The 25,100-nt window shown below is 40.5% G+C and overlaps 1 protein-coding gene across 3 annotated transcripts in view; it reads left to right on the top strand.

Annotated features, from left to right (window-relative positions):
* The first annotated feature begins 392 nt into the window (after positions 1-392).
* CCDC90B (coiled-coil domain containing 90B) overlaps positions 393-25,100 on the top strand; it is a 51,555-nt gene continuing 26,847 nt past the window's right edge. Inside the window, exons 1-3 of one of the 3 annotated variants that reach the window (XM_041730215.1) lie at positions 393-923; positions 7,307-7,426; positions 8,425-8,528. In XM_041730215.1, coding sequence (XP_041586149.1) covers positions 824-923; positions 7,307-7,426; positions 8,425-8,528 — 324 coding nt within the window. In that variant the 5' untranslated portion in view covers positions 393-823. Of the gene's footprint in view, positions 924-7,306; positions 7,427-8,424; positions 8,529-22,533; positions 22,645-25,100 lie in introns of those variants that run through there. The other 2 variants (XM_041730214.1, XM_041730216.1) reach the window with 2 other exon arrangements.

Genomic DNA, 25,100 nt, shown 5'->3' with positions numbered 1-25,100 from the left:
CCGTGCTTAGAAGGGTGCTTGTTATGCAGCTTGCCCACAAAGCTTTGAAAACAAACAGGTACAACAATCCAGGGCCAACTGTTTACATCCTTGTGAGAATAATTAAGCCACTAAAACCTAACGATTGTGACCACTTTAGAATTTACGAAGAACATATTAGCATATCTGGACCCCACAACTACTGTGTGTTGTTGTTTTCAGCGTATTTACTGGGTGGAACAAAGTGGTGAAAATCAGGTCCACTGTGGCAACAAATGGTTTCCGCCGAGACAGGGACGACGTTCGTCCTCCTGTACACAAGAGGGCGAAGCAGTAGGTCGTGAAACAGCATGAATGAGGCCCTCTCTGGACTACATTTCCCAGGTTTCTGCGCGACCTCCCGGAACGCTCCGCGGACGAGGATTTAGGTCCCAGGCTTCCGAGCGGTAGGATGTGACTCCGTCTCTCAGCCAGGCGCGCGTGATGGCCGCTGGCTTTCTCAGGGAACTCTTGCTGTTGAGCTGTACCTCATTGCTAGGAAACGGCTGCTAGAAGGTTCTCAGACGCGGTCCCGCTTCCTTAGGGCGGTAACGTCGTGCGCCGGTCGGGAAGGGGCGGTGGGAGGAGCGGAGCCGCTGTGAACCATGCTCCTGGACTGTGGGTCCGTCTGTGAAGAGGCCCATCTTTGCAGGACGGCGGTTGGAGTCCGCGCTGGCGGTGCCTTGTGCGGCAGGCGGAAAACTACACTTCCCAGCATCCTCGCGGTGCCAGAACTACCTTGCCCGAAATCCTGAGCGTGATTCCGCCAGCCTTTCGCCTCCTCCCGCCGGCGCGAAAGCAGGAGATGTGGAGTCGCTGTGTTCGGTGGCTCCTGCGATCTGAGGGTCGTGGGGACCGCCGGGTTTGGAGCCCCTGCGGGCCTTTCTCGCCGGCCTTGCGGAGAGGTGAGACGAGGGCGACTTGTCACCAATGCCTGAGCGCTCTCTGAGGAGACAGCCAATGGTTTCTGCTTGCTCGGCCGCGCGGTTAGGCGAGAGGGTCACGCCCCTCCCGGCCCCGCCCGTGGCTGGCGACCCCGCCACTGGGTCTTGCCCGGTGGCTTTGGGGCGGGAAGGGGGAGGGCCGAGTAGAGGACCGCCTTCCCGTTCCGATACCGAGCCTCTGAGAGCCTGGGGTACCGACCAGGCCTCCACAGTGCGAGCGCCCCCCAAGCCGCTTTCTCAGCTCGTTTGCTCCCGGCTGTCTAACGAGGCCCCGCCCCCTCGGAGCTCTCTCGGGGGCGATCTGTGTCCGGAGAGTTGTGGTGTCTTTCGTGGCCTGTTCGAACTTGGGTCGTGGTATTTGGGCGCTGTCTCGAGTCCACGTTTTTCGTAGACAACAGCATACATCTCCGGTCAGGCTGGCTTTATTTTCGTTGTAATTTCTAGTAGTCTGCAATCATGTAGCAGCCATTCAAAACAGAACGTGAATTGCTGGAATCCGCAAGTGTCGAACTTGTTGGCAACTCTTGGCATTGTGTCCTGAAGGACGTCTGACTTTATGCTGAGGGACAATTCCAAGATCTCCCCTCACACACACACACACACACACCCCTTTATAAAAACTAAGGCTGTCCACAGAATAGGCACTTCGTACTAACCTTGGCATTCTCTGTTCACTTTCTTAAATCTTCATTGCTGTGTGAGGTGAGCCACCCAGTGCCCACTGTACGTGGTGCCATTCTAGTTGCTTCATTTTACTCAGGAAGATTGCAGCTGATCTGCCGCCTATTAGACCGTGCTGTTGAGCTTCCAGTGAATGTCACAAGATACTTCGTTACATATTTTAGGTGTTTACTCCGCATACACCTTATGATGGACTTTACAAAAAGGAGGTAGCATTTTTTTTTTAACCCTGGGAAACCACCCCATTCTCAAACTTATCTTTGTAAATGTTGAGAGATAATGTGTTTTCATTTGAGTATGTAAGCAAAGTATATTAAACAGTTTTGGAGAATGAACTTTGAAGTACTAGAAAGCACTTCATAAGTAAACAGTGATGTCTTACATATTTGCTGAGTTACCCTGCTTGAATCTCACTTTCTTGGAGAAGTCTTTTTTTTTTTTTTAATATTTTATTTATTTATTTATTTATGAGAGAGAGAGAGAGAGAGAGAGAGAGAGAGAGAGAGAGAGGCAGAGAGAAAGGCAGAGGGAGAAGCAGGCTCCATGCAGGGAGCCCAATGGGGGACTCGATCCTGGGACTCCAGCATTCCACCCGGAGCTGAAGGCAGACAGACGCCCAACCGCTGAGCCACCCGGGCACCCTGGAAAAAATCTTAAGTGCCTCTTTACACCTAATGTGATTTGTGTCCATCATCACTGAACAAATGTTAATTGAATGCTTGCTGTGTATTTTAAACTTGCCTAATAATGTCAGTGATCAAGGAATTTGAAAACCCTGAACTGTACCCACAGAAGGATCTGTTATTTAGTCCAATTTCTTTTTTAAAGATAAATAAGAGAAGGCATGGGAAGGTGAAGCAATTTGTCTAAGTTTTAATAGTGTTGGATTCCTATTTCATTACTGTTTCCTAAACTTAGCAAAATAGAAACCCTGGGGGTACTTTTTAAAAATACATAGTTTTAAGCCCTACTCCAGAACTACTGAGTCAGCATTCAAGGGTGGAGCCCAGGGATTTCTGTGTTATTTATTAATTTTGGTAATTGTGATGTACCTAGCAAAGCATATGTCAACAGAACAGCATATAGAAATTTATATTAATAACCAGCTATGTCACTGAAGTGTTACAATTCTAAAGTTAACACTAAATTAATATAAAACTTGTGGCTTAAAAAAACAACTTGTGGCTTAGATTTAATGAGACAGCATTTTACATGTGTTAATCAAAAGTAAAATCTGGCCTTTTCTGGCAAAGAGGCAGCTTGGTGCAAGGTAGACTAGAGTGCTAATTCAGGATATACAATTTAACAGCTTTGTGATGCTGGTTAAGCCTTTCAACCCTGAGTTTGTTTCTCACTTTAAGAAAACCACAACATAGTATGTATGAAAAGGAGGGTTTGGGGTTTTGTACAGTTGTGGAAGTTCTGGGAACTTTTAAGGATCTGTTATCCCACCCTGAGCTAAAAACAGTGATTCTGGTTACTTCCTTTCCTCTACCTATTAATATGCTTGCAAAGACTTACTCTTAAAAGTGCTTATGAGTTATTCATGAAGCTCTACTGTGGATATCAAATTCCATTTCCTTATTCCCTCCAAAGAAGAGTACTCTGAAAGTCCTACTGTAGGGGAGGGTGTTGACACCTACCTCTTAGGATTGTAAGGATTTAGCCAAAGATTACGTAACTATACAAATACACCTAAGGAATGAATGTTCACAGATCACTCTGTATTCTCCACACCCTCCTCATCCCCAGAGTAAATAGAGCCCAAGGTAGAAGTAGCAAAGGGAGCTCATGCCTTTGTGAATTTTGCTCATCCTGTTCCTCGTGTCTTATTAACTCCTCTTTAAAATTTACTATAATTGGTATCTTTTCCAAATAGCCATTTTAAAAAATATTTTATTTAAATTCAAATAATATGTAGTGTATTATTAGTTCACAGGTAGAGTTCAGGAATTCATCAGTTGCATGTAACACCCAGTACTCATTACGTCAGGTGCCTTCCTTAATGCCCATCACCCAGTTCCCCATCCCCCCACCCACCTCCCCTCCGGCAACCCTCAGTTTGTTTCCTAGAGTTAAGAGTCTTATGGTTTGTTTCCCTCTCTGATTTCATCTTATTTTACTTTTTCCCTCCTTTCTCCTATGACCCTCTCTTTTGTTTCTTAAATTCCACATATGAGTGAAGTCACATGTCTTTCTCTGATTGACTTATTTTGCTTGGCGCAATACCCTCTAGTCCCATCCGCGTTGTTGCAAATGGTAAGATTTCATCCAAACAGCTATTTTTACCCCTTTATTCTCATTGAGGGCCAAATGTCTCTCCTCTGTATTCCCTAATGGATATACCTTGATGGCACATGATTTAAAACAACAGCCTTGCTTTTCATTGTACCCACAACACCTAACACAGTTCTTATCAATCAGCAAGTACCTACTGAGCACCTGGAATTGTATTAGGCATTGGGGATTCCATGATGAGCAAGAACAGGTGTAGTTCCTGCTCACAGGGACTTTATAATCTAATATAGTGGTTGGCAAAATTTTCCTGTAACAATCCAGGTTGTATTTTAGGCATTGTGGGCCATATGGTCACTTGCAACTACTCTCGTCATGGTCGCTTGAAAGCACCATAAGTATAAAGGACTGGCCATTACTTTTTCATCATTTGGCCATTACTTTTTCATCATTTGAACTTGACTTTATATGTAGATACTGTTTAAAATTCTCATGGTTTTCATTCATAAGTAAATGAACATGGCTGCATTGCAAACCACACTGGTTTGCTGATCTGATCCCTGACCTAGTAGGAAAGGTGAAGAGTTAGCCATCCTATAAATGTGTAAGTTGTGAGGTGTGGCACAATAATAATGTTCTAGGATACTGTGAGAAACCCTAACAAGAAACACCTGCCCTAAAAGAGCACAGCACTTTTAGGCAGGCTTTCTGGTGGAGGAAACATTGAAACTGAACTTTGAAGGATAAATATGAGCAAGCAAGAAAAAAAGAGAGTTTTCTCAAGTTATTAAGGGAATTAAAGAATTAAGAGTCCTTGAGAGTGGAGGGCCAAAAATGAGCACGGTGGGACATGAGACCACAGGAGCACCCTGCAGAGATTTGTAGCCAGTGTTGGGTATTTATATGATCTCCCATTATCAGTAGGAAGCTTCCCTTTGTGGAAGGAAGAGGAATTGAGCACTCATCTGCATAGCTCAGAGACCATGAGATTTCAGGCAGTTATTTCGCATTTCTGAACCTGTTTTCCTCATCTATAACATGAGAATTTTAAGAATAAATAATAGGTGTGAATGCGGTATCATGTTATATAAATAATATTCCCCTCCCCTGCAGTAAACCCCAAATAAAATACTAAACTTCTATTCAAGGATGAGTAACTATGGATACAAATCATTCTGAATGCAATTGTTACTGGAAATAGTACTGAAATCTGCCCCTTTTTTTCCCTCTGATTTTTTTCTTTTCTCTTCCTCAGGTCTAATATTGACACACAAAGGCACATCACTTAATCACTTAACTCTTCTAGATGGCACTCAAAGCCAAAAAGGTTGCTGACCACTGTGCTAATGTGTGTGTGTGTGCGCGCGCGCGCGCGCACGCACGCAATATTGATCCACCTTTACATCTTATCCCTATTATCTCTAAATAGAATTTATCTGAGTATTTGAATTGATGTAAAGGACTGGTCATTACTTTTTCATCATTTTAGAGTTTATATTTAGGTACTGTTTTTAAACATCTCTTTCCTGCCTACTAGTCCACAAAGTCAGTGAAGATATCAGTTATATCTGGTTTTGCTCATCATCCCCTGTGCCTGGCACTCAAGTATTTGTTGGCTGAAAAAAAATACACAGGAAAGAATCACAGTTTCCCTCCACTACGTAGCAGAAAAGTAATATCTGAGGTTGCAGCTGTGTCTTTTAAGTGTCTAGATATCTTAAGTGGTTTAAGATAAGAAAGAGCATGAACATTGGAGTCAGAAAATCTGAATCTGAATTCTGCTTCTGCCAATGACTCTGTGACTTTAGGTAAAATGCTTTACCTTTTCTAGATTAGAAAGAAAGTTTTGTTTTTTCTTAAAAAGGTGGATGATACCACCTTGCCTTCATAGTATATAAAATATCTAGTATATGGGGCACCCTAGGTGCCTCAGTCTGTTAAGCATTTGCCTTCAGTTCAGGTCATGATTCCGGGGTCCTGGGATCAAGCCCGGGTCAGGCTCCCTGCTCAATAGGGAGTCTGCTTCTCCCTCTCCTCCAACTGTTTGTGCGCTTTCTCAAATAAAATCTTTAAAAAAAAAAAAAAAAAGTATAGTACCTAGTGTTTAATAGTTATACTAATTAGCTGTTATTTTATTTAATACGTAATAGTAATGAAGTTCTAGGTAGACAGAGTTCTTTCTGAAAGAGAATATGTTTTAATGAAATTCATCACAATATATGGAAAAGGACCATACTATTGTTTATGTTAAAAATTGGAAATTTATTGAAACGGGACATTTGTTGCAAAAATGAGCCAATTTGCTAGGGCTTTTATGTTGATAGTAGTAAATACTCCAGGATTTTTTTTTAAAGGTCGTATTTATTTATTCATAAGAGATACAGAGAGGCAGAGATATATGCAGAGGGAGAAACAGTTTCCCTCTGGGGAGCCCGATGCGGGACTCGATCCCAGGACCCCAGGATCATGACTCGAGCCAAAGGCAGATGCTCAACCACTGAGCCACCCAGGTGCCCCTTTATTCCAGGATTTAAAATCACATTCATTGATTGTTTCAACAATAAAATATCGTAGCCAGTTATTTGTCAAGCACCATTCTAGGTACTGAAGGCACAGTGATGAAAAATGGAGCTTACATTCTGGTTCAGAGAGACAAACCAATGTCAGATTAGAGCTGAGAACTATGATGGAAATAAAATGGATATGTAAGAGAGTGGGCATTCAAAACGCTACTTCAGGGGCACCTGGGTGGCTTAGTTGGTTAAGTGTATGCCTTTGGCTCAGGTCATGATCCTAGGGTCCTGGGATCAAGCCCCATGTCAGAGCCCCATGTTGGGCTCCCTGCTCAGTGGAGAATCTGTTTCTCCCTCTCCCTCTGACCCTCCCCCTCCCCCTGCTCATGCTGTCTCTTGTTTTCTCTTTCAAATAAATAAAATCTTAAAAAAAAAAAAAAAGCTACTTTATATAGGGATGTAGGTATAAATAATTACCGTAGCTCTATGAAAGACTTCTGAGCCCCTGGGAGAGTTGAGTGGTTTCTACTTTTCTAGTAATGAGAGATCTGGCAGTGATATCCAAAACCTTTGATGTATATTACAACTTTTACTGACTCTTAGCATATCTGAATACTAAAAGAAAGAAAGAAAAGAAAGAAAAGAAAGAAAGAAAAGAAAGAAAGAAAGAAAGAAAGAAAGAAAGAAAGAAAGAAAGAAAAAGAAAGAACATTTACTGAATGTTTGCCATGTACAGAATAATGTTAGAACTTTTCAGATAAAATGGTGGGCTGCTCAGAGGAATCTGTTTTCTTCCTTGAAATTACAGAATTGCTAAGAGCTGGAACTGTATGGTAAATAGAAGAAATGCTTTAGAAGGTAAAGGGTAATACTTGTGTTGATTACTAAAAGGAAAAAATATGTTTTCCTTTTTAGACTTCGTCACCACCACAACCAAGGAAGGATATGATATGAGGCGAGTGGACATAACTCCTTTAGAACAAAGGAAATTAACTTTTGATACCCATGCACTGGTTCAGGATTTGGAAACTCATGGTGAGAAACAAATACCTCTTGAAAGAGGAATATTAACGACAGTCATAGTAAATTACCTAGTGAAGATAATATTATTATGAACAATTAAGAGTCCCTTTAAATACAAGTGCAATCCATACAGGGGAATATTCTACAGTCATAAATTTGGTGTTGCTTGAAGAATACTTACTAATGTGAGAAATATTCAAGATTAAGTGAAAAAAAACTTTATATAAAATTACATGTATGATTTCAATCATGTAGAAAAGAAAAACTAGTCTCTAGGCTGATAATAAAGTTCACATGGAAGTTCAAGGACTGTTTAAGAATAGCAAAAAAGAAAAAGAACACAAAAGATTACCAGATATCAAAACAGTAATTTAAATTATGTGATAGTACAGGAATAGAAAAGTTGATGAATAGAATGGCATTCAGATAGACAGATACAGATACTTTTAGCAAACAATAAAGAAGGCACTACAGATTAGGGAAAGGAAGGGCTGTTTAACAAATTGATAGGATACATGACTAGCCATTTGAAAAAATAGGTAAGATACGTGTACTGAAAAATAAGTTCCAGATTGATTAAAAGTCAAATGTTAAAAAAAAAAAAAAAGCGAAAAGCTACTAAAAACACTAGAATACAGACTATTTTAAGACTTTTAGATTGAGGAAGCAAAACATAAAACTCAAAAGCAGAGGAGACTGACAGAAGTGACTAATGAAATACTTCAATTTGTATATCAAAGGGTATCATTCATAAAGTTAAAAATATTGGGAACATACATGACAGTCTATTGCTTTAATATACGAAGAGTTCATAGAATTAAAAAATTCGGTAATCTTATAGAAAAATGGGCAAATTTTAGGCAATAATAAAGTTTCTTGGCTGAAAAAGTGAAATTTTAAATATAAATAACAATGCATTGCCATTTTGATGAAGAAAGTTATCCTAGCTGTTTATGTTGCTGTGGATATGCATTTTTTAAAAAGTGTAAATACATATTTTCTATATACAGGATTTGACAAAGCACAAGCAGAAACAATTGTATCAGCATTAACCACATTATCAAATGTCAGCCTGGATAGTATCTACAAGGAGATGGTCACTCGAGCTCAACAGGTAATATTTTCATTATTACCAGTTCTGACAGTTTCATCAGATGATCTTTTTTTTTTTTTTTTTTTTTTTAAGATTTATTATTTGTTCATTCAGAGAGAGAGAGACAGGCAGAGACACTGGCAGAGGGAGAAGTGGGCTCAATGCAGGGAGCCCGACATGGGACTTGATCCCGGGTCTCCAGGATCACGCCCTGGGCTGCAGGCAGTGCTAAACCGCTGCGCCACCGGGGCTGCCCTGATGATCTTTTTTATACTGCATCTCCAACTACCCACTCAACCTCCTAAACACAGCTTTATCTTATTCTCTACAGAGGGTCCAAAGAAAAAAAGCAAAACCCTTTAGAAAAGTCAGTATCTAAAGAGTGGGGTGTTAAAGTCCCCTACTTTGTTTAATTACTATTGATTAGGTCCTACATGTTTGTTTTAACTGTTTTATCTATTTGGGTGAATAAGTATTTACGATTATTATATCTTCTTCTTGGATTGTCCCCTTTATTATGATACAGTGTTCTTCTTTGTCTCTTACCATCTTTGAAAGTCTATTTGGTCTAACATAAATGTTACTACTGCAGCTTTCTTTTGACATCCATTTGCATGGTAAATGTTTCTCTGTCCCCTCACTTTGAGTCTAGGTGTTTTTAGGTCTGAAAGGAGTCTCTTATGGGCAGCATATAGATAAGTTAAAAAAAATAAGTTTTTTTTATCCACTCTGTCACCTTGTGTCTTTTGATTGGGACGATCAGTTTATTAACATTTATTTTATTTATTTTATGTATTTATGTATCTATTTATGTATTTATTTTTAAGATTTTATTTATTCATGAGAGAGACAGAGAGAGAAGCAGGCTCCATACGGAGAGCCTGACGTGGGACTCCATCCGGGGTCTCCAGGATCACACCCTGGGCTGAAGGTGGTGCTAAACCGCTGAGCCACCCGGGTTGCCTTTATGTATTTATTTTAAGATTTATTTATTTTAGAAAGAGAGCAGGAGCAGGAGGGGTGGAGGGAGAAAATACTCAAGCATACTTCACACTGAGCATGGAGCCTGATGCAGGGCTCAATCTTACAACCCTGAGATCACAACCTGAGCCAAAACCAGTACTCAGGCACTCAACCGATCTTACCACCCAGATGCCCCCTACTATATTTACATTTTAAGTGATTATTGGTAGATATTTTTATTGCCATTTTGTTACTTGTTTCATGGTTGTTTTTGTAGTTTTTCTCTCACCCTTGTATTTCACAGTTTGCTGGCTTTCTTTAGTGATAAACTTGGATTCCTTTCTCTTCTTTATTCTCTGCACATCTATTACTGGTTTTTGATTTGTGTTTACCATTAGGTTGGTATATAACACCTTGTCCATACACCAGTCTATATGAAGTTTGTGGTTACTTAAGTTTGGACCCAATTTTTACTACCCACCCCCACACATATTAGGTATATGATGTTATATTTTACATCCTTTTATTTTGTGATTCCTTTGACTGACTTTTACTTATTTTTACTGCTTTTGTGTTTCTTGCTTTTTTCATACTCTCACGTATGGTCTTTTTGGTCAACTCATATAGTTCCCCCTTTTTTTTTTTCATATAGTTTCCTTTATTAATTCTTGTAGGGCTAGTTAAGTGGTCATGAACTCCTTTAGTTTTTGTTTGTCCAAGAAACTCTGTATCTCTCCTATTCTGAATGATACTCTTGCTAGATAGAGTATTCGTAGATGCATATTTTTTTTCTTTCAGCACTTTGAATATCAGTCATGCCACTCTCTTCTGGCCTACAGAGTTTCTGCTGTAAAACCCACAGATAGCCTTATGGAGTTTCCCTTGTATGTAACTGTCTTCTCTTGCTGTTTTTAAAATTCCTTCTCTATCACTATTTTTTGTCATTTTAATTACTGTGTGTTTTGTTGTGGACCTTCTAGTCTGTTTTTTTACCTCTCTCTCTCTCTGCCCGCAGCTCCCTTCCTATGGCAGGGGACCCATGGGATTCAGTTCCCTACAACCTCTGCCTTTTCTCCCCTCTTCTATGGGGCCTCTTCTCTACATTTACTTGTGGAGTTTGTTCTGCCAATCTTTGGGTCATTTTCTGGGTTATTTGCATTGATATTCGTGGGACGAGGAGAATTTAGGGTCCTCCTACTCTGACATCTTCCCTGAAAGTCTTAGCTATTGACATTTTTAATAAAGTAATCTATTTTTGTTTAATTTTTTGTTTATTTATTCATGAGAGACACACAGAGAGAGGCAGAGATATAGGCAGAGGGAGAAGCAAGCTCCTTGCAGGGAGCCCGATGTGGGACTCGATCCCAGACTGGGATCACGCCCTGAGCTGAAATCAGACGCTCAACCTCTGAGCCCCAGGTGTCCCTAAAGTAATCTATTCTTAAATCAGATTTTTAAGTTTACTTAAAATCAGTGAATTAAAACTGGTTTGCAGAATTTTTATAACATTTTTTTTTAAATTTTTATTTATTTATGATAGTCACAGAGAGATAGAGAGAGAGGCAGAGACACAGGCAGAGGGAGAAGCAGGCTCCATGCACCGGGAGCCCAACGTGGGATTCGATCCCGGGTCTCCAGGATCGCGCCCTGGGCCAAAGGCAGGCGCCAAACCGCTGCGCCACCCAGGGATCCCTGGTTTGCAGAATTTTTATACTGGCAAGACAATTTAAACCTACACTCAAAATGTTAAATTTTGGTGTTTTATTACTAGTATATGAAATTAAGATCATGGAGCCTAATCCAATTGCTGACTCCACCTCTAGCATAGACTAAGGCACAAAGATGTCATGAAAGATGGCTTTGAGGCTTAGGGCCATCAGGCATACAAAATTTGTACTTGATCACTTCAGAAATACTATTTTATGTCAAGTCTGCTCAATCCAAGAACTCAGTTATGTTCTCATTTCATGTAAAAACTGAGTTATATTCATTTTCTTCACAATAGTTAAAAAGATAACACAATAGATTTGACTAGTTGATAGTGGATTATATTTTTCTTATAATTTATTTTATTTTTTTTATTTTTTATTATTTATGATAGTCACACAGAGAGAGAGAGAGAGAGAGAGGCAGAGACACAGGCAGAGGGAGAAGCAGGCTCCATGCACCGGGAGCCCGACGTGGGACTCGATCCCGGGTCTCCAGGATCCCGCCCTGGGCCAAAGGCAGGCGCCAAACCGCTGCGCCACCCAGGGATCCCTATATTTTTCAAATAGTACTTGAAGATGGACACCTGTGCTGTTTTGTAGGCTTTTTTTTTTTTTTTTTAGATTGTATTTATTCATGAGAGAGACACACAGAGAGAAGCAGAGACACAGGCAGAGGGAGAAGCAGGCTCCATGCAGGAAGCCCAATGTGGGACTCAGTCCCAGGTCTCCAGGATCATGCCCTGGGCTGAAGGCAGGCACTAAACTGCTGAGCCACCTGGGCTGCTAGGCTTTTTGAGTTACAGACTATATTTAAAGGAAGAAAGGGAAATAAAAAGAGGCAGTTGGGGCCACAGTACAATTCCTTATTCTCAAGTTCATATTTCATGAGAAATCTATAATTACATATTCAACTTCTTTCTATGTAGTCTTGGTAATAAAATAACATTTTTATTAAAGATTTGAATAACGTTATAGTTAATGTCTTAGAGCTCCTTTATAATGACATTTTGGGGGAGTTGTACTGATATCCCTTAGAAACTACTTCTGTATGATTTCTGAACTAGTTCTCATGAGTATTCCAAGCAAAACTGCGTAAAAGAAAATGAACCACCTCCCCAGAACATAGATGTGGGTTGTTAGGGAAGGCAGTAGAGTCAGGGATGTCTCTTGTACCAGTAAAAATACTTTTTTATATTATGATGGGATTTTTTTATTTGAGTATAGTTGAAATATAGTGTTACATTAGGTGTACATGATAGTGATTCAACTTCTCTATACAGTATGCTATGCTCCCCACAAGTGTAGCTAGTACCTACCATCTGTCACCACACGATGCTAATTAATACACATTCCCCTTCATCCATTTTGCCCATCCCACCCCTTACCCCTTCCAGGGTTGTTGAGCACAAGGACCAACAGAAAATTCCTGAGATGTTGTATGGTGCAACTTAGTAAACTTATTTAAGTAACAAAGGAGCAGGACCTGTGGGCACAAAGGGCTGCACTTTTTACTGTACAAAGCTGGTGGTTATATGCTTAGTACTTAAGGGAGAGGGGACAGAGAGGGAGTATTAGATCATAAATGTCTTTGAATTTCTACTCTTAAAACTACCTTTGTAAGACTTCTCTAGTGTTTATCATTCATTTGGTTTACTATTAACTATCAGTGAGTTATACAGGCAGTCATGAGACCTTTAAGGATGTATCAACCGGCACATAGTTGATCTTTATCAAAACTGCAGGTTATAGATCAGCCTTCAGGGCCAAAGATGAACATTTTTCTTCTTCTATTCCTCATCACCTCCCATCCCCTGCCCTCTGGTAACAGCCAGTCGTCTATATTTATGAGTCTATTTCTGTTTACTTTGTTCCTTTCTAAATTTTCTAGATTCCCCATATGGTGTTTTGTTTCTCTGACTTATTCACTAAGCACAATATCCTCTATGTCCATCCATGTTGTCACAAATGGTAAGATACCGTTTTTCTTACCACTTACATCATTTCATATATATATATGTATACACACACACACACACACACACACACATATATATATATGTAAATAAATATATGTACTACATCTTTATCCCATTCACATATCCCAAATGTTGATGGACATTTCATTTGCTTTCACATCTTGGCTTTTGTAAAATAGTGCAGTAAACATAGGGGCATAGATCTAGTTAAATAATAAAAATTCAAGTAAGTAAATTTTAAAGATCTAATTGACTTTATTAAAGTTTATGAATTGAGCAGCATCCAATCAAACAAGTAGAGGGAGAGCTCCAAAGAGCTGTATAAAATGAAAGGTTTTTATATAGGAGAGTGGGGCAAGAAAATTACTAGCAAAAGATAAGGATTATTTCAGGCCGAGGCTGCTTTCCTTTAAAGGAAAAGCAAGGTGTCTTACACGGATTACCTCATCTTTTCTTAGGGGTTAAAGTGAGCCCACAGGCCTGACTCATTCATTGGCACTGATCCAAAAATTCCTCACCACTATTTCTGGGAGATGTAGAAACTGCATTTGAATTAGGTATTAAGTCCCATTTTGGGAACTCAGTCCAATTGACACCATTTGGGGCCTGTGGGGGTGTTTTTTGTTGTTATTTGCTTCTTTAACAATTCCTCCATGTTGATCAGACTCTGAACTCAATTTAGAGAAGTGATCAGATTTTAGGATTGGCACCACTCTCAGCCACTGCTCTCAAGTTCCCACAGTTTTTGTTGCTCTTCTTTGTGAATCCATAGTTCATGACATTTTTATTTAACCTCTGTGATATTCACAGGTCATGTCTTCTAGTTCACATTCTTTAAGTTGGTTATTTTTTGTTTGCTTGTATCATACATTTTCCAGTCTCAGATCATTTGCCAAGTGGTTAGCAACTGCAAACATACATTTTAAAGCTTTTGAGAGAATATAATACCCCAGGGAAATTATTATGTGTACTATAAAAGGATAATTTCCAATATTTGGAGTATACTTTAGAGCCATGGTCCCTAGACCCAAACCAATAAAAATCAAGTAGGTCAAAGAAAGAACCAGTGGAATGAGTTGCCTTTTTTTTTTTTTTTTTTTTTAAATGAGTCGCCTTTTTAAGCTAAGTGGCTTGTTCTTATGTAATTGAGTTTTAACTTCCCCAGAAGTGTTATATCCAGGCACTGAAGATGGTGTTGGCCACAGCATAGACACCTCCTTACTCAGCTAGAAGATAATCAATAGCTATTCTATTATCAAGGACAAGTTTGGCTACAGAATTAAGGATCTTTGTTGGGCTCTATTGCTTTAGCAGATTTTATAATAATTTCTGAATTAAGGAGTTGTTCTTGATCATAGGCTCATTTACATTTATCCATAAACCGGGAATAGGGATCTGCCTAAAGGGGTAAATCCTGAATCACAAGGCATCCTTTTTTTTTTTTTTTAAGATTTTATTTATTAGAGAATGAGGGAGGAGACGAGCAGAGGGAAAGAAACAAGCACACCCTGCAATGAGCATGGAGCCTGACACAAGGCCCAGTCCCACAACCCCAAGATCATGACCCAAGCTGAAATCAAGTCAGATGCTCAACTAAACCAGCCACCCAGGTTCCCCAGTGGTAGATCCTTTTTAACTCAATAATGTAAATTCAAAGGAGTCGACCAATGAAATGTCATTTTGCTTGTGAAAAGTTAGGGGCACGCATGTTTTTCTTAGCCCAAAACAAAAGAGGTTACCACCCCTTAGCAACTGTATTAGGAGGTACATTATTTTTGCTGGCCAATACCAGAGAAAAGGAAAAAATGTCAGCTACTTCTCCTCCTTAGAAATTACATTTTGAGGTCTCTAGCATCTTTTAATTTTGCAGCATTGTTAGTGGTCTGGAGTACTTGGTAAAGTTCCTTTCCACAGGCCTCAAAGGCTTCCTTCTTCTGATGATATTCTAGGATAACCTGTCAGTAGGCTCTAGACCATAACTGACATATTCCTTTGAATTAGGATCCAGGAAGACTTCTCTAATCTGTTGATAACAGGCTTGACCATAAAACATTAGAGGGAGATTTACTATAGCTGGTCATACCAGCATGAGACAATAGGAATCTGCAGAATGTTGTATACTAATAAAATTCCAAGAAGCTTGTAAGTTTTGTGCTATAACTCCTATGATCTGTCCCAACAATATGAGTGCTTTGATCATTAGAGGTAGTGGAAAGTACACCCCAAGTGAGAGACACATTTTTTTTAAGAGTTTTGTTTTGTTTTTTACTGTGAGGGCATCAGCGTTGCAGCAGGGAAAGGCTTTTACCCATCCAGAAAACACACAATAACAAGGACACTGATAACCCATACTAAGTGGTGGGTGAATGAAATCTGGCTGCTGGTATTCAGAGGATGCAGAAGGCAGTCTGAAGCCTCTGAGAGCAAACAAAAGCAATTTTTCCAGGATTATGGACAAAACAGGTCAGACCTTGCTGGTAGTCTATTTATATAGTTTTACATAAGTCTTCACACCAATGCTTACTGATAATTTGAGTCATCTTGAACGTACTGTGGTGAGTGAAAGTACACAAAAAACAGAAAATGGGGTTTTGTCAGGGAGCTAGGAGGAACCAAGCTGCTGTCTTGGGCTGCCCATACACCCCTCTGTTTATTCCGTTTACAACCATTATTTGCCCATCTTAATTTTTCTTAATTCAGGAATACACTGTTACCATGTTATAAGGATGTTAGGATGGCAAAAGTCTGGCAGTTAGGTGCTATTTTTGCAGAAGTAGAATGGACTTTGTCCATGTGTGCCACAATTTTACAAATATAATTTTTTAATTTTTTATTTTATTTATTTATGATAGTCATACAGAGAGAAAGAGAGAGAGGCAGAGACACAGGCAGAGGGAGAAGCAGGCTCCATGCGCCGGGAGCCTGATGTGGGATTCGATCCCGGGTCTCCAGGATCGCGCCCTGGGCCAAAGACAGGCGCCAAACCGCTGCGCCACCCAGGGATCCCCAATTTTACAAATATAATGAAGGCTTAGTATTAAGTATTTGACAGTGCTTTCCATGTAATTTGCATATCAAACAAACCTAACAAATCTTTTGGTTTATGCAAAATCTTTTGGAATATGGTTTAACAATTTAACAAATTGTTTAACAAATCTTTTGGAATATGCCAGGTCAAAAAGACTTTATTTATTTATTTATTTATTTATTTTTGAAGATTTTATTTATTTATTCATAATAGACATAGAGAGAGAAAGAGGCAGAGACACAGGCAGAGGGAGAAGCAGGCTCCATGCCGGGAGCCCCACACGGGACTCGATCCCGGGACTCCAGGATCGCACCCTGGGCCAAAGGCAGGTACCAAACCACTGAGCCACCCAGGGATCCCCAAAAAGACTTCATTTAGAGTCTGATTTGGAAAATTTTCGAAAATACCAAAAACGACTTTTAAACATTATTTATTTTAGGGAATATGCATGTGCAAGCATGGAGGGAGGGGCCGAGGGGGGGAGAGAGAGAATCTTCAAGCAGACACTTTGCTGAGCACAGAGCTGGACTTGGGGCTCAATTCCATAACCTTAAGATCATGGCCTGAGCCAAAATCAAGAGTGGAATGCTTAACTGACTAAGCCAGTTAGGCACCCCAAAAATATCAAATAAGATTTTAAAGCACTTGCCTAAATAAAATAACATATTATTATGAAGCTTAATATTTAGAAGAGAAAGGAACTTTTACAGTCTTATCAAAAGCAGACCAAAAGTCCAAGAAAACTTTGTCCCTTTACTGGAAAACTAAATTCTAATTTTGCACTGGCTTACTTTTCATAGTAAGACTAATTTTTAAATAATAAAAACTTATTTTAAACAGTTTAACCACACATTAAAATTCCCTTTTCACCAAAAAAAAAGAAAAGAAAAATGTCTTCTTCACAAACCTTCTATAATTTTTTTTTCTGCATTCCATTTCTGTCCTATATTTAGTAATAAACGATTTAGTATTGTCTTATTTGGAATTTTTTTTCCAAAAGGTTAATTTTTATTTGAAACTTTGGATTTTATCATTGGCAACATACCATGTAAATTCTTTTTTTTTTTTTCGTTTTATTGTAGTTCAATTTGCCAACATATAGCATAACACCCAGTGCTCATCCCGCCGACTGCCCCCCTCAGTGCCCATCACCCAGTCACCCCAACCTCCAGCCCACCTCCCTTTCCACTACCCCTTGTTCATTTCCCAGAGTTAGGTGTCTCTCATATTTTGTCACCCTCACTGATATTTTCACTCATTTTCTCTCCTTTCTCTTTATTCCCTTTCATTAATTTTTATATTCCCCAAATGAATGAGACCATATAATGTTTATCCTTCTCTGATTGACTTATTTCACTCAGCATAATACCCTCCAGTTCTATCCAAGTTGAAGCAAATGGGGGGTATTTGTTGTTTCTAATGGCTGAGTAATATTCCATTGTATACATAGACCATGTCTTTATCCATTCATCTGTCGATGGACACCGAGGCTCCTTCCACAGTTTGGCCTTTGTGGACATTGCTGCTATAAACATTGGGGTACAGGTGTTCCAGCGTTTCACTGCATCTGTATCTTTGGGGTAAATCCCCAGCAGTGCAATTGCTGGGTCATAGGGCAGATCTATTTTTAACTCTTTGAGGAACCTCCACACAGTTTTCCAGAGTGACTGCACCAGTTCACATTTCCACCAACAGTGCAAGAGGGTTCCCCTTTCTCCACATCCTCTCCAACATTTGTTGTTTCCTGTCTTGTTAATTTTCACCATTCTCACTGGTGTGAGGTGGTATCTGATTGTGGTTTTGATTTGTATTTTTCCCTGATGGCCAGTGATGCGGAGCATTTTCTCATGTGCTTGTTGGCCATGTCTGTGTCGTCTTTAGTGAAATTTCTGTTCATGTCTTTTGCCCATTCCATTATTGGTTTGTTTCTTTGCTGTTGAGTTTAATAAGTTCTTTATAGATCTTGGATACTAGCCCTTTATCTGATAGGTCATTTGCAAATATCTTCTCCCATTCTGCAGGTTGTCTTTTAGTTTTGTTGACTGTTTCTTTTGCTGTGCAGAAGCTTTTTATCTAAGTCCCAATAATTCATTTTTTGCTTTTGTTTCTCTTGCCTTCATGGATGTATCTTGCAAGAAGTTACTGTGACCAAGTTCAAAAAGGGTGTTGCCTGTGTTCTCCCCTAGGATTTTGATGGACTCTTGTCTCACATTTAGATCTTTCATCCATTTTGAGTTTATTTTTGTGTATGATGTAAGAGAATGGTCTAGTTTCATTATTCTGCATGTGGATGTCCAACTTTCCCTGCACCGTTTATTGAAGAGACTGTCTTTTTTCCAATGGATAGTCTTTCCTGCTTTGTCAAATATTAGTTGACCATAAAGTTGAGGGTCCGCTTCTGGATTCTCTATTCTGTTCCATTGATCTATGTGTCTGTTTTTTTTGCCAGTACCACACTGTCTTGATGACCACAGCTTTGTATTACAACCTGAAATCTGGCATTGTGATGCCCCCAGCTATGGTTCTTTTTTAATATTCCCCTGGCTATTCGGGGTCTTTTCTGATTGCACACAAATCTTAAGATGATTTGTTCCAACTCTCTGAAAAAAGTCCATGGTATTTTGATAGGGATTGCATTAAATGTGTAAATTGCCTTGGGTAACATTGACATTTTCACAATATTAATTCTTCCAATCCATGAGCATGGAATAGTTTTCCATCTCTTTGAGTCGTCCTCAATTTCTCTCAGAAGTGTTCTGTAGTTTTTAGGGTATAGATCCTTTACCTCTTTGGTTAGGTTTATTCCTAGGTATCTTATGCTTTTGGGTGCAATTGTAAATGGGATTGACTCCTTAATTTCTCTTTCTTCAGTCTCATTGTTAGTGTATAGAAATGCCACTGATTTCTGGGCATTGATTTTGTATCCTGCCACACTGCCAAATTGCTATATGAGTTCTAGCAATCTTGGGGTGGAGTCTTTTGGGTTTTCTATGTACAGTATCATGTCATCTGTGAAGAAGGAGAGTTTGACTAATTCTTTGCTAATTTGAATGCCTTTGATTTCTTTAGGTTGCCTGAATGCCGAGGCTAGGACTTCTAATACTATGTTGAATAGCAGTGGTGAGAGTGGACCTCCCTTTTGTGTTCCTGATCTTAGGGGAAAGGCTCCCAGTGTTTCCCCATTGAGAATGATATTTGCTGTGGGCTTTTCATAGATGGCTTTTAAGATGCTGAGGAATGTTCCCTCTATCCCTCACTCTTCAGAGTTTTGATCAGGAATGGATGCTGTATTTTGTCAAATGCTGCCTCAGCATCTATTGAGAGGATCATATGGTTCCTGTGTTTTCTCTTGTTGATATGATCTATCACATTGATTGCTTTACGAGTGTTGAACCAGCCTTGCATTCCAGGAATAAATCCCACTTGGTCATGGTGAATAATCTTCGTAATGTACTGTTGGATCCTATTGGCTAGTATCTTGTTGAGAATTTTTGCATCTGTGTTCATCAGAGATATTGGTCTATAATTCTCCTTTTTGGTGGGGTCTTTGTCTGGTTTTGGAATTAAGGTGATGCTGACCTCATAGAACGAGTTTGGAAGTATTCCGATGATGCCCTGGGAGCCTGAGGGCATCATTGCATTCTATCTTTCGGAACAGCTTTAGTAGAATAGGTATGATTTCTTCTTTAAACGTTTGATAAAATTCCCCTGAGAAGCCATCCGGCCCTGGACTTTTGTGTCTTGGGAGGTTTTTGATGACTACTTCAGTTTCCTCCCTGGTTATCAGCCTGTCCAGGTTTTCTATTTTCTTCCTGTTCCAGTTTTGGTAGTTTGTGGTTTTCCAGAAATGGGTCCGTTTCTTCTAGATTGCCTAATTTATTGGCATATAGCTGCTCGTAATATGTTTTTAAATCGTTTGTATTTCCTTAGTATTGGTGGTGATCTCTCCTTTCTCGTTCATGATTTTATTTTTTTTATTTTATTTTTTAATTTTTATTTATTTATTTATGATAGTCACAGAGAGAGAGAGAGAGAGGCAGAGACATAGACAGAGGGAGAAGCAAGCTCCATGCACCGGGAGCCCGATGTGGGATTCGATCCCGGGTCTCCAGGATCGCGCCCTGGGCCAAAGGCAGGCGCCAAACCGCTGCGCCACCCAGGGATCCCTCGTTCATGATTTTATTAATTTGAGTCTTTTCTCTCTTCTTTTTAATTAGGCTGGCTAATGGTTCATCTATCTTACTAATTCTTTCAAAGAACCAACTCCTGGTTTTGTTGATCTGTTCCACAGTTCTTCTGGTCTCTATTTCATTGAGTTCTGCTTGAATCTTTAACTCTCTTCTTCTGCTAGGTGAAGGTTTTATTTGCTGTTCCTTCTCCAGCTCCTTTAGGTGCAAGGTTAGCTTTTGTATTTGAGTTTCCAGTTTTTGGATGGATGCTTGTATTGTGATGTATTTCCCCCTCAGGACTGCTTTTGCTGTATCCCAAAGATTTTGAACTGTTGTATCTTCATTTTCATTAGTTTCCATGAATCTTTTTAATTCTTCTCTAATTTTCTGGTTGTCCTTTTCATCATTTAGCAGGATGGTCTTTAACCTCCACGTGTTTGAAATCCTTCCAAACCTCTTCTTGTGGTTTAGTTCTAGTTTCAAAGCATTATGGTCTGAAAATGTGCAGGGGACGATCCCAATCTTTTGGCATCGGTTAAGACCTGATTTGTGACCCAGTATGTGGTCTATTCTGGAGAAAGTTCCATGTGCACTTGAGAAGAATGTGTATTCAGTTGCGTTTGGATGTAAAGTTCTGTAAATATCTGTGAAATCCATCTGGTCCAGTGTATCATTTAAAGCTCTTGTTTCTTTGGAGATATTGTGCTTAGAAAATCTATCAATTGTAGAAAGTGTCGTGTTCAGGTCTCCAAGTATAAGTATATTATTATCTAAGTATGTCTTAACTTTGGTTATTAATTGATTGATATACTTGGCAGCTCCCGCATTCAGGGCATAAATATTCATGATTGTTAGGTCCTTTGTTGGATAGATCCTTTAAGTATGATATAGTGTCCCTCTTCATCTCTCACTGCAGTCTTTGGGGTTAACTTTAATTTATCTGATATGAGGATGGCTACACCTGCTTTTTTTACCATTTGAATGGTAAATGGTTCTCCAACCTTTCATTTTTAGGCAGTAGGTGTCCTTACATCTAAAATTAGTCTTTTATAGGGGATCCCTGGGTGGCTCAGCGGTTTAGCGCCTGCCCAGGGCACGATCCTGGAGTCCCGGGATCAAGTCTCACGTCGGCATGGAGCCTGCTTCTCCCTCCTGTGTCTCTGCCTCTCTCTCTCTCACTCTATGTCTATCATAAATAAATAAATACATACATACATACATACAAAATAAAAAAAATAAAATGAGTCTCTTAGAGACAGCAAATAGACCGGTCTTGCTTTTTTACCCAGTCTGAAACCCTGCGTCTTTTGATGGGATCATTAAGCCCATTCACATTCAGAGTTACTATTGAAAGATATGAATTCAGTGTCATCATAGTACCTATGCAGTCCCTGTTTTTGTGGATTGTTTCCTTAGACTTCTTCTTTCCTTACAGAGTCCCCTTTAATAGTTCTTGCAGAGCTGGTTTGATGGTCACATATTCTTTCAGTTCCTACCTATCTTGGAAGCTCTTTATCTCTCCTTCTATTCTGAATGAGAGCCTTGCTGGATAATGTATTCTTGGCTGCAGGTTCTTCTCCTTTAGGACCCTGACTATATCCTGCCAGCCCTTTCTGGCCTGCCAGGTCTCTGTGGAGAGGTCTGCTGTTAACCTAATACTTCTCCCCATAAAGGTTAGAGATCTCTTGTCTCTTTCTGCTTTAAGGATCTTCTCTTTATCTTTGGAATTTGCAAGTTTCACTATTAAATGTCGGGGTGTTGAACGATTTTTATTGATTTTAGAGGGGGATCTCTCTATCTCCTGGATCTGAATGCCTGTTTCCCTTCCCAAGTTAGGGAAGTTCTCAGCTATGATTTGTTCAAATACACTTTCTGATCCTGTGTCCCTTTCGGTGCCCTCTGGAGCCCCAATTAAACGTAGATTTTTCCTTCTGAGGCTGTCATTTATTTCCCTTAACCTTTCCTCATGATCTTTTAATTGTTTGTCTCTTTTTTCCTCAGTTTCCTTCCTTGCCATCAACTTGTGTCTGTGTCACTCACCCATTTTTATACCTCATTAACCCTCGTCGTTAGGACCTCCAGTTTGGATTGCATCTCATTTAATTGATTTTTAATTTCGGCCTGATTAGATCTAAATTCTACAGTCATGAAGTCTCTTGACTCCTTTATGCTTTTTTCTAGAGCCACCAGTAGCTTTATAACTGTGCTTCTGAATTGGCTTTCTGACAGTGAATTGTAATCCAAATTCTGTAACTCTGGAAGAGAGTACTGTTTGTGATTCATTCTTTTGTGGTAAGTTTTCCTTCTCATTATTTTGCTCAGTGCAGAGTGGCTAAAAACAAGTTGTAATGGAAAAAGGAGAAAAAGAGAAAAAGGGGGGGGACAAATAAAAAACAAGGAGGGGTAACCTCTGATTCTATATACTCTAAGTCCCTAGACTTCCCCTGGAACTTTCCAGTGCTGCTTGGTCAAGAACTTGCTCTTCCCCTGTCCTTCCAGCTGGTCTTCTGGGGGAGGGGCCTGCTGGGCTGATTCTCAGGTGTGTGCACTTGGGGAGTTGCCCCGCCCCCTGCCAGGTGCACGGCTCAGTGGGAGCTGTTTATCCTATGAGGCCCCTGCTCCCTGGTGGCCTTGCTCAGTCCCAGGCACAAGGTGATACCAGGAGGAACAACAACAGTGGTAGCAGCCAGGTCTCCAGCCCTAGAGTCAGCTCCAGCAGTAACTACCACAGCTCCCAGTCCACAGGGGCCTGGATGTTCCCAGGGCGGGGCGGCGGATCTGCACAGCTCAGGGCTGCCTGGCGACAGGAGCGTCCTTGCTGCCCTGTGTCCTCCCGGCCTCCGCCTGTCCCAGGGGGAGCACAGGATCTTGGGCTGTGTCCCCCGGCCCCTTGGGCTCCGGGCCCTTCGCTGCTGGAATTGCGCTCTTGGGGCACGCAGTCGCCTCCACGCGGAGCTGCCACCTGAGCCACCCCTGAGCTGCTGCCCAGACTGCGCAGCCCCCTCTGGGCGGAGCTGCCGCCTGTGCCACCCCCCAGCTGCTCCTGGGGCCCCGCCGGGCATGTGCTCCAGCCCTTTAGGGAGCTCAGCCCACGCTGTGTGGCACGCTCTCCCCCGGGGCGCACTTCCTCTTTAGTGACCCTGGGAGCCTGAGGGCATCATTGCACCTCCTGGCATCCTGCCCGAGTTCCCTGCGAGCGCCTTTCCATTCGGGAAGATTGGTAAGGTTCCTGCTTCTCCAGGACTGGACTTTCCTGTCCTGGAGGCTCTCACCGACTGGCCTTAGCCTGGCTCCTTGCGGGGCCCCTCCCCCTTGGATTATTTTTTTTTTTCTGTCTTCCTACCTTGATAGAAGCGCTAACTCTTCTCACTGTAGCTTTCCAGCTGTTCTGTCTTTAAATCTCAGGCGGAATTCGTAAGTTTTTAGGATGATTTGAAAGTTATCTAGGTAAGTTGGTGGGGACAGGTGACTTGGGGAGCCTACTCTTCTGCCATCTTGCCCCACCTCTTATTTGGAAATTATCTATGTATTTAAACCTTTTATTGTTCTTAACAATTATATTTAAATTACTTACAGAAACTTTGTTAAATGTTAGAAAAAGTCAGCCATTATCCAAGGTATTGTTTTTTGGTGTGACATTTTCTTAGAGGTGGCAAACACTAACAGCCTTTAAACACTCGACTTTGTCCACCAATTTTTGTGGCTTATTGGCCTCCAAGATACCTACTAGCTGTAGCCTTTATCTATGTAAAACAAGACAAATGTGTACCTGAACATATTGCAAGTACTGTGAGCTGACCACAAGGCCCTGTGTGCATCATCAGCAATTCCTTAGAACCTTGCTGGGGTTTTCTGCATGGAGAATTGTGGTCTGAAAGCCTTGGCTCCTAGAAGACCCTTCTGCCGACTTAACTGGGCTCCAGGAATAACCATCTGCCATTTCAAGCTCACCTGCCATGTAAAGGAAAGCCAATTAGGTCAGGAGCTCAACTGAAAAACAACAAAAACCAAAGAGAGAGTACAGCTCAGAAATGAGGAAATTACCCACAGCCCTCAGAAACAGCAAGAAAGACTGTGAACTCAGAGGGTTTGTGGGTACCACGTCTGTGTTTCTTCTTCTCCTTAAATGCTGCCAAAAGTTTGCTTCAGTTTCCCACACTGCCGCCAAATGGCTAAATAACAAAAATTCAACCCAGTAATTTTTTTTAATTTTATTTTTTTTATTTTTTAAGTAATCTCTGTGCCTGGTGTGAGGCTTGAACTCATGACCCCGAGATCTGGAGTCGCATGTTCTACTACCTGAGCCAGCCGGGCATCCCTTAACGAAGTAAATTTTAAAGATCTACTTGGTCTTATTAAATGATTCATAAATTGGATATCTCATTTGGCAAATACAGTGTGGCTCTGAGGAGTTGTACAAAATAGGTTTTTATAAGAGGGTGGGGCAAGAAAATTATTAGCAAAAAAAAAAAAAGGGATTGTCCCTTAGGGTAAAAGCAAAGAATCTTATGCAGATAATCTCATTTTTTCTTTGATAGAGTGGGCCCATGTGGCAGACTCTTTGGCACTGATCCAAAAATTCCCTAATGACTAGTTAAGACTGTATTTCTGGAGGAGGTTGAAGCTGCCGTGAGATTAGATATTAAGCCCCAGAAAATTTTAACTGACACCATTTGGGGCCTTTGATTTTAACAGTCTTACTGATTTATAGTTTTTATTTATTGTTTCTTCAGATAAATACCCAATAG

This window comes from Vulpes lagopus, chromosome 15, assembly GCF_018345385.1.
Source record: "Vulpes lagopus strain Blue_001 chromosome 15, ASM1834538v1, whole genome shotgun sequence".
Classification (NCBI taxonomy): Eukaryota; Metazoa; Chordata; class Mammalia; order Carnivora; family Canidae; genus Vulpes; species Vulpes lagopus.
The sequence above is the reverse complement of the archived record's forward strand: the minus strand, read 5'-3'. Positions and strand labels throughout refer to the sequence as shown.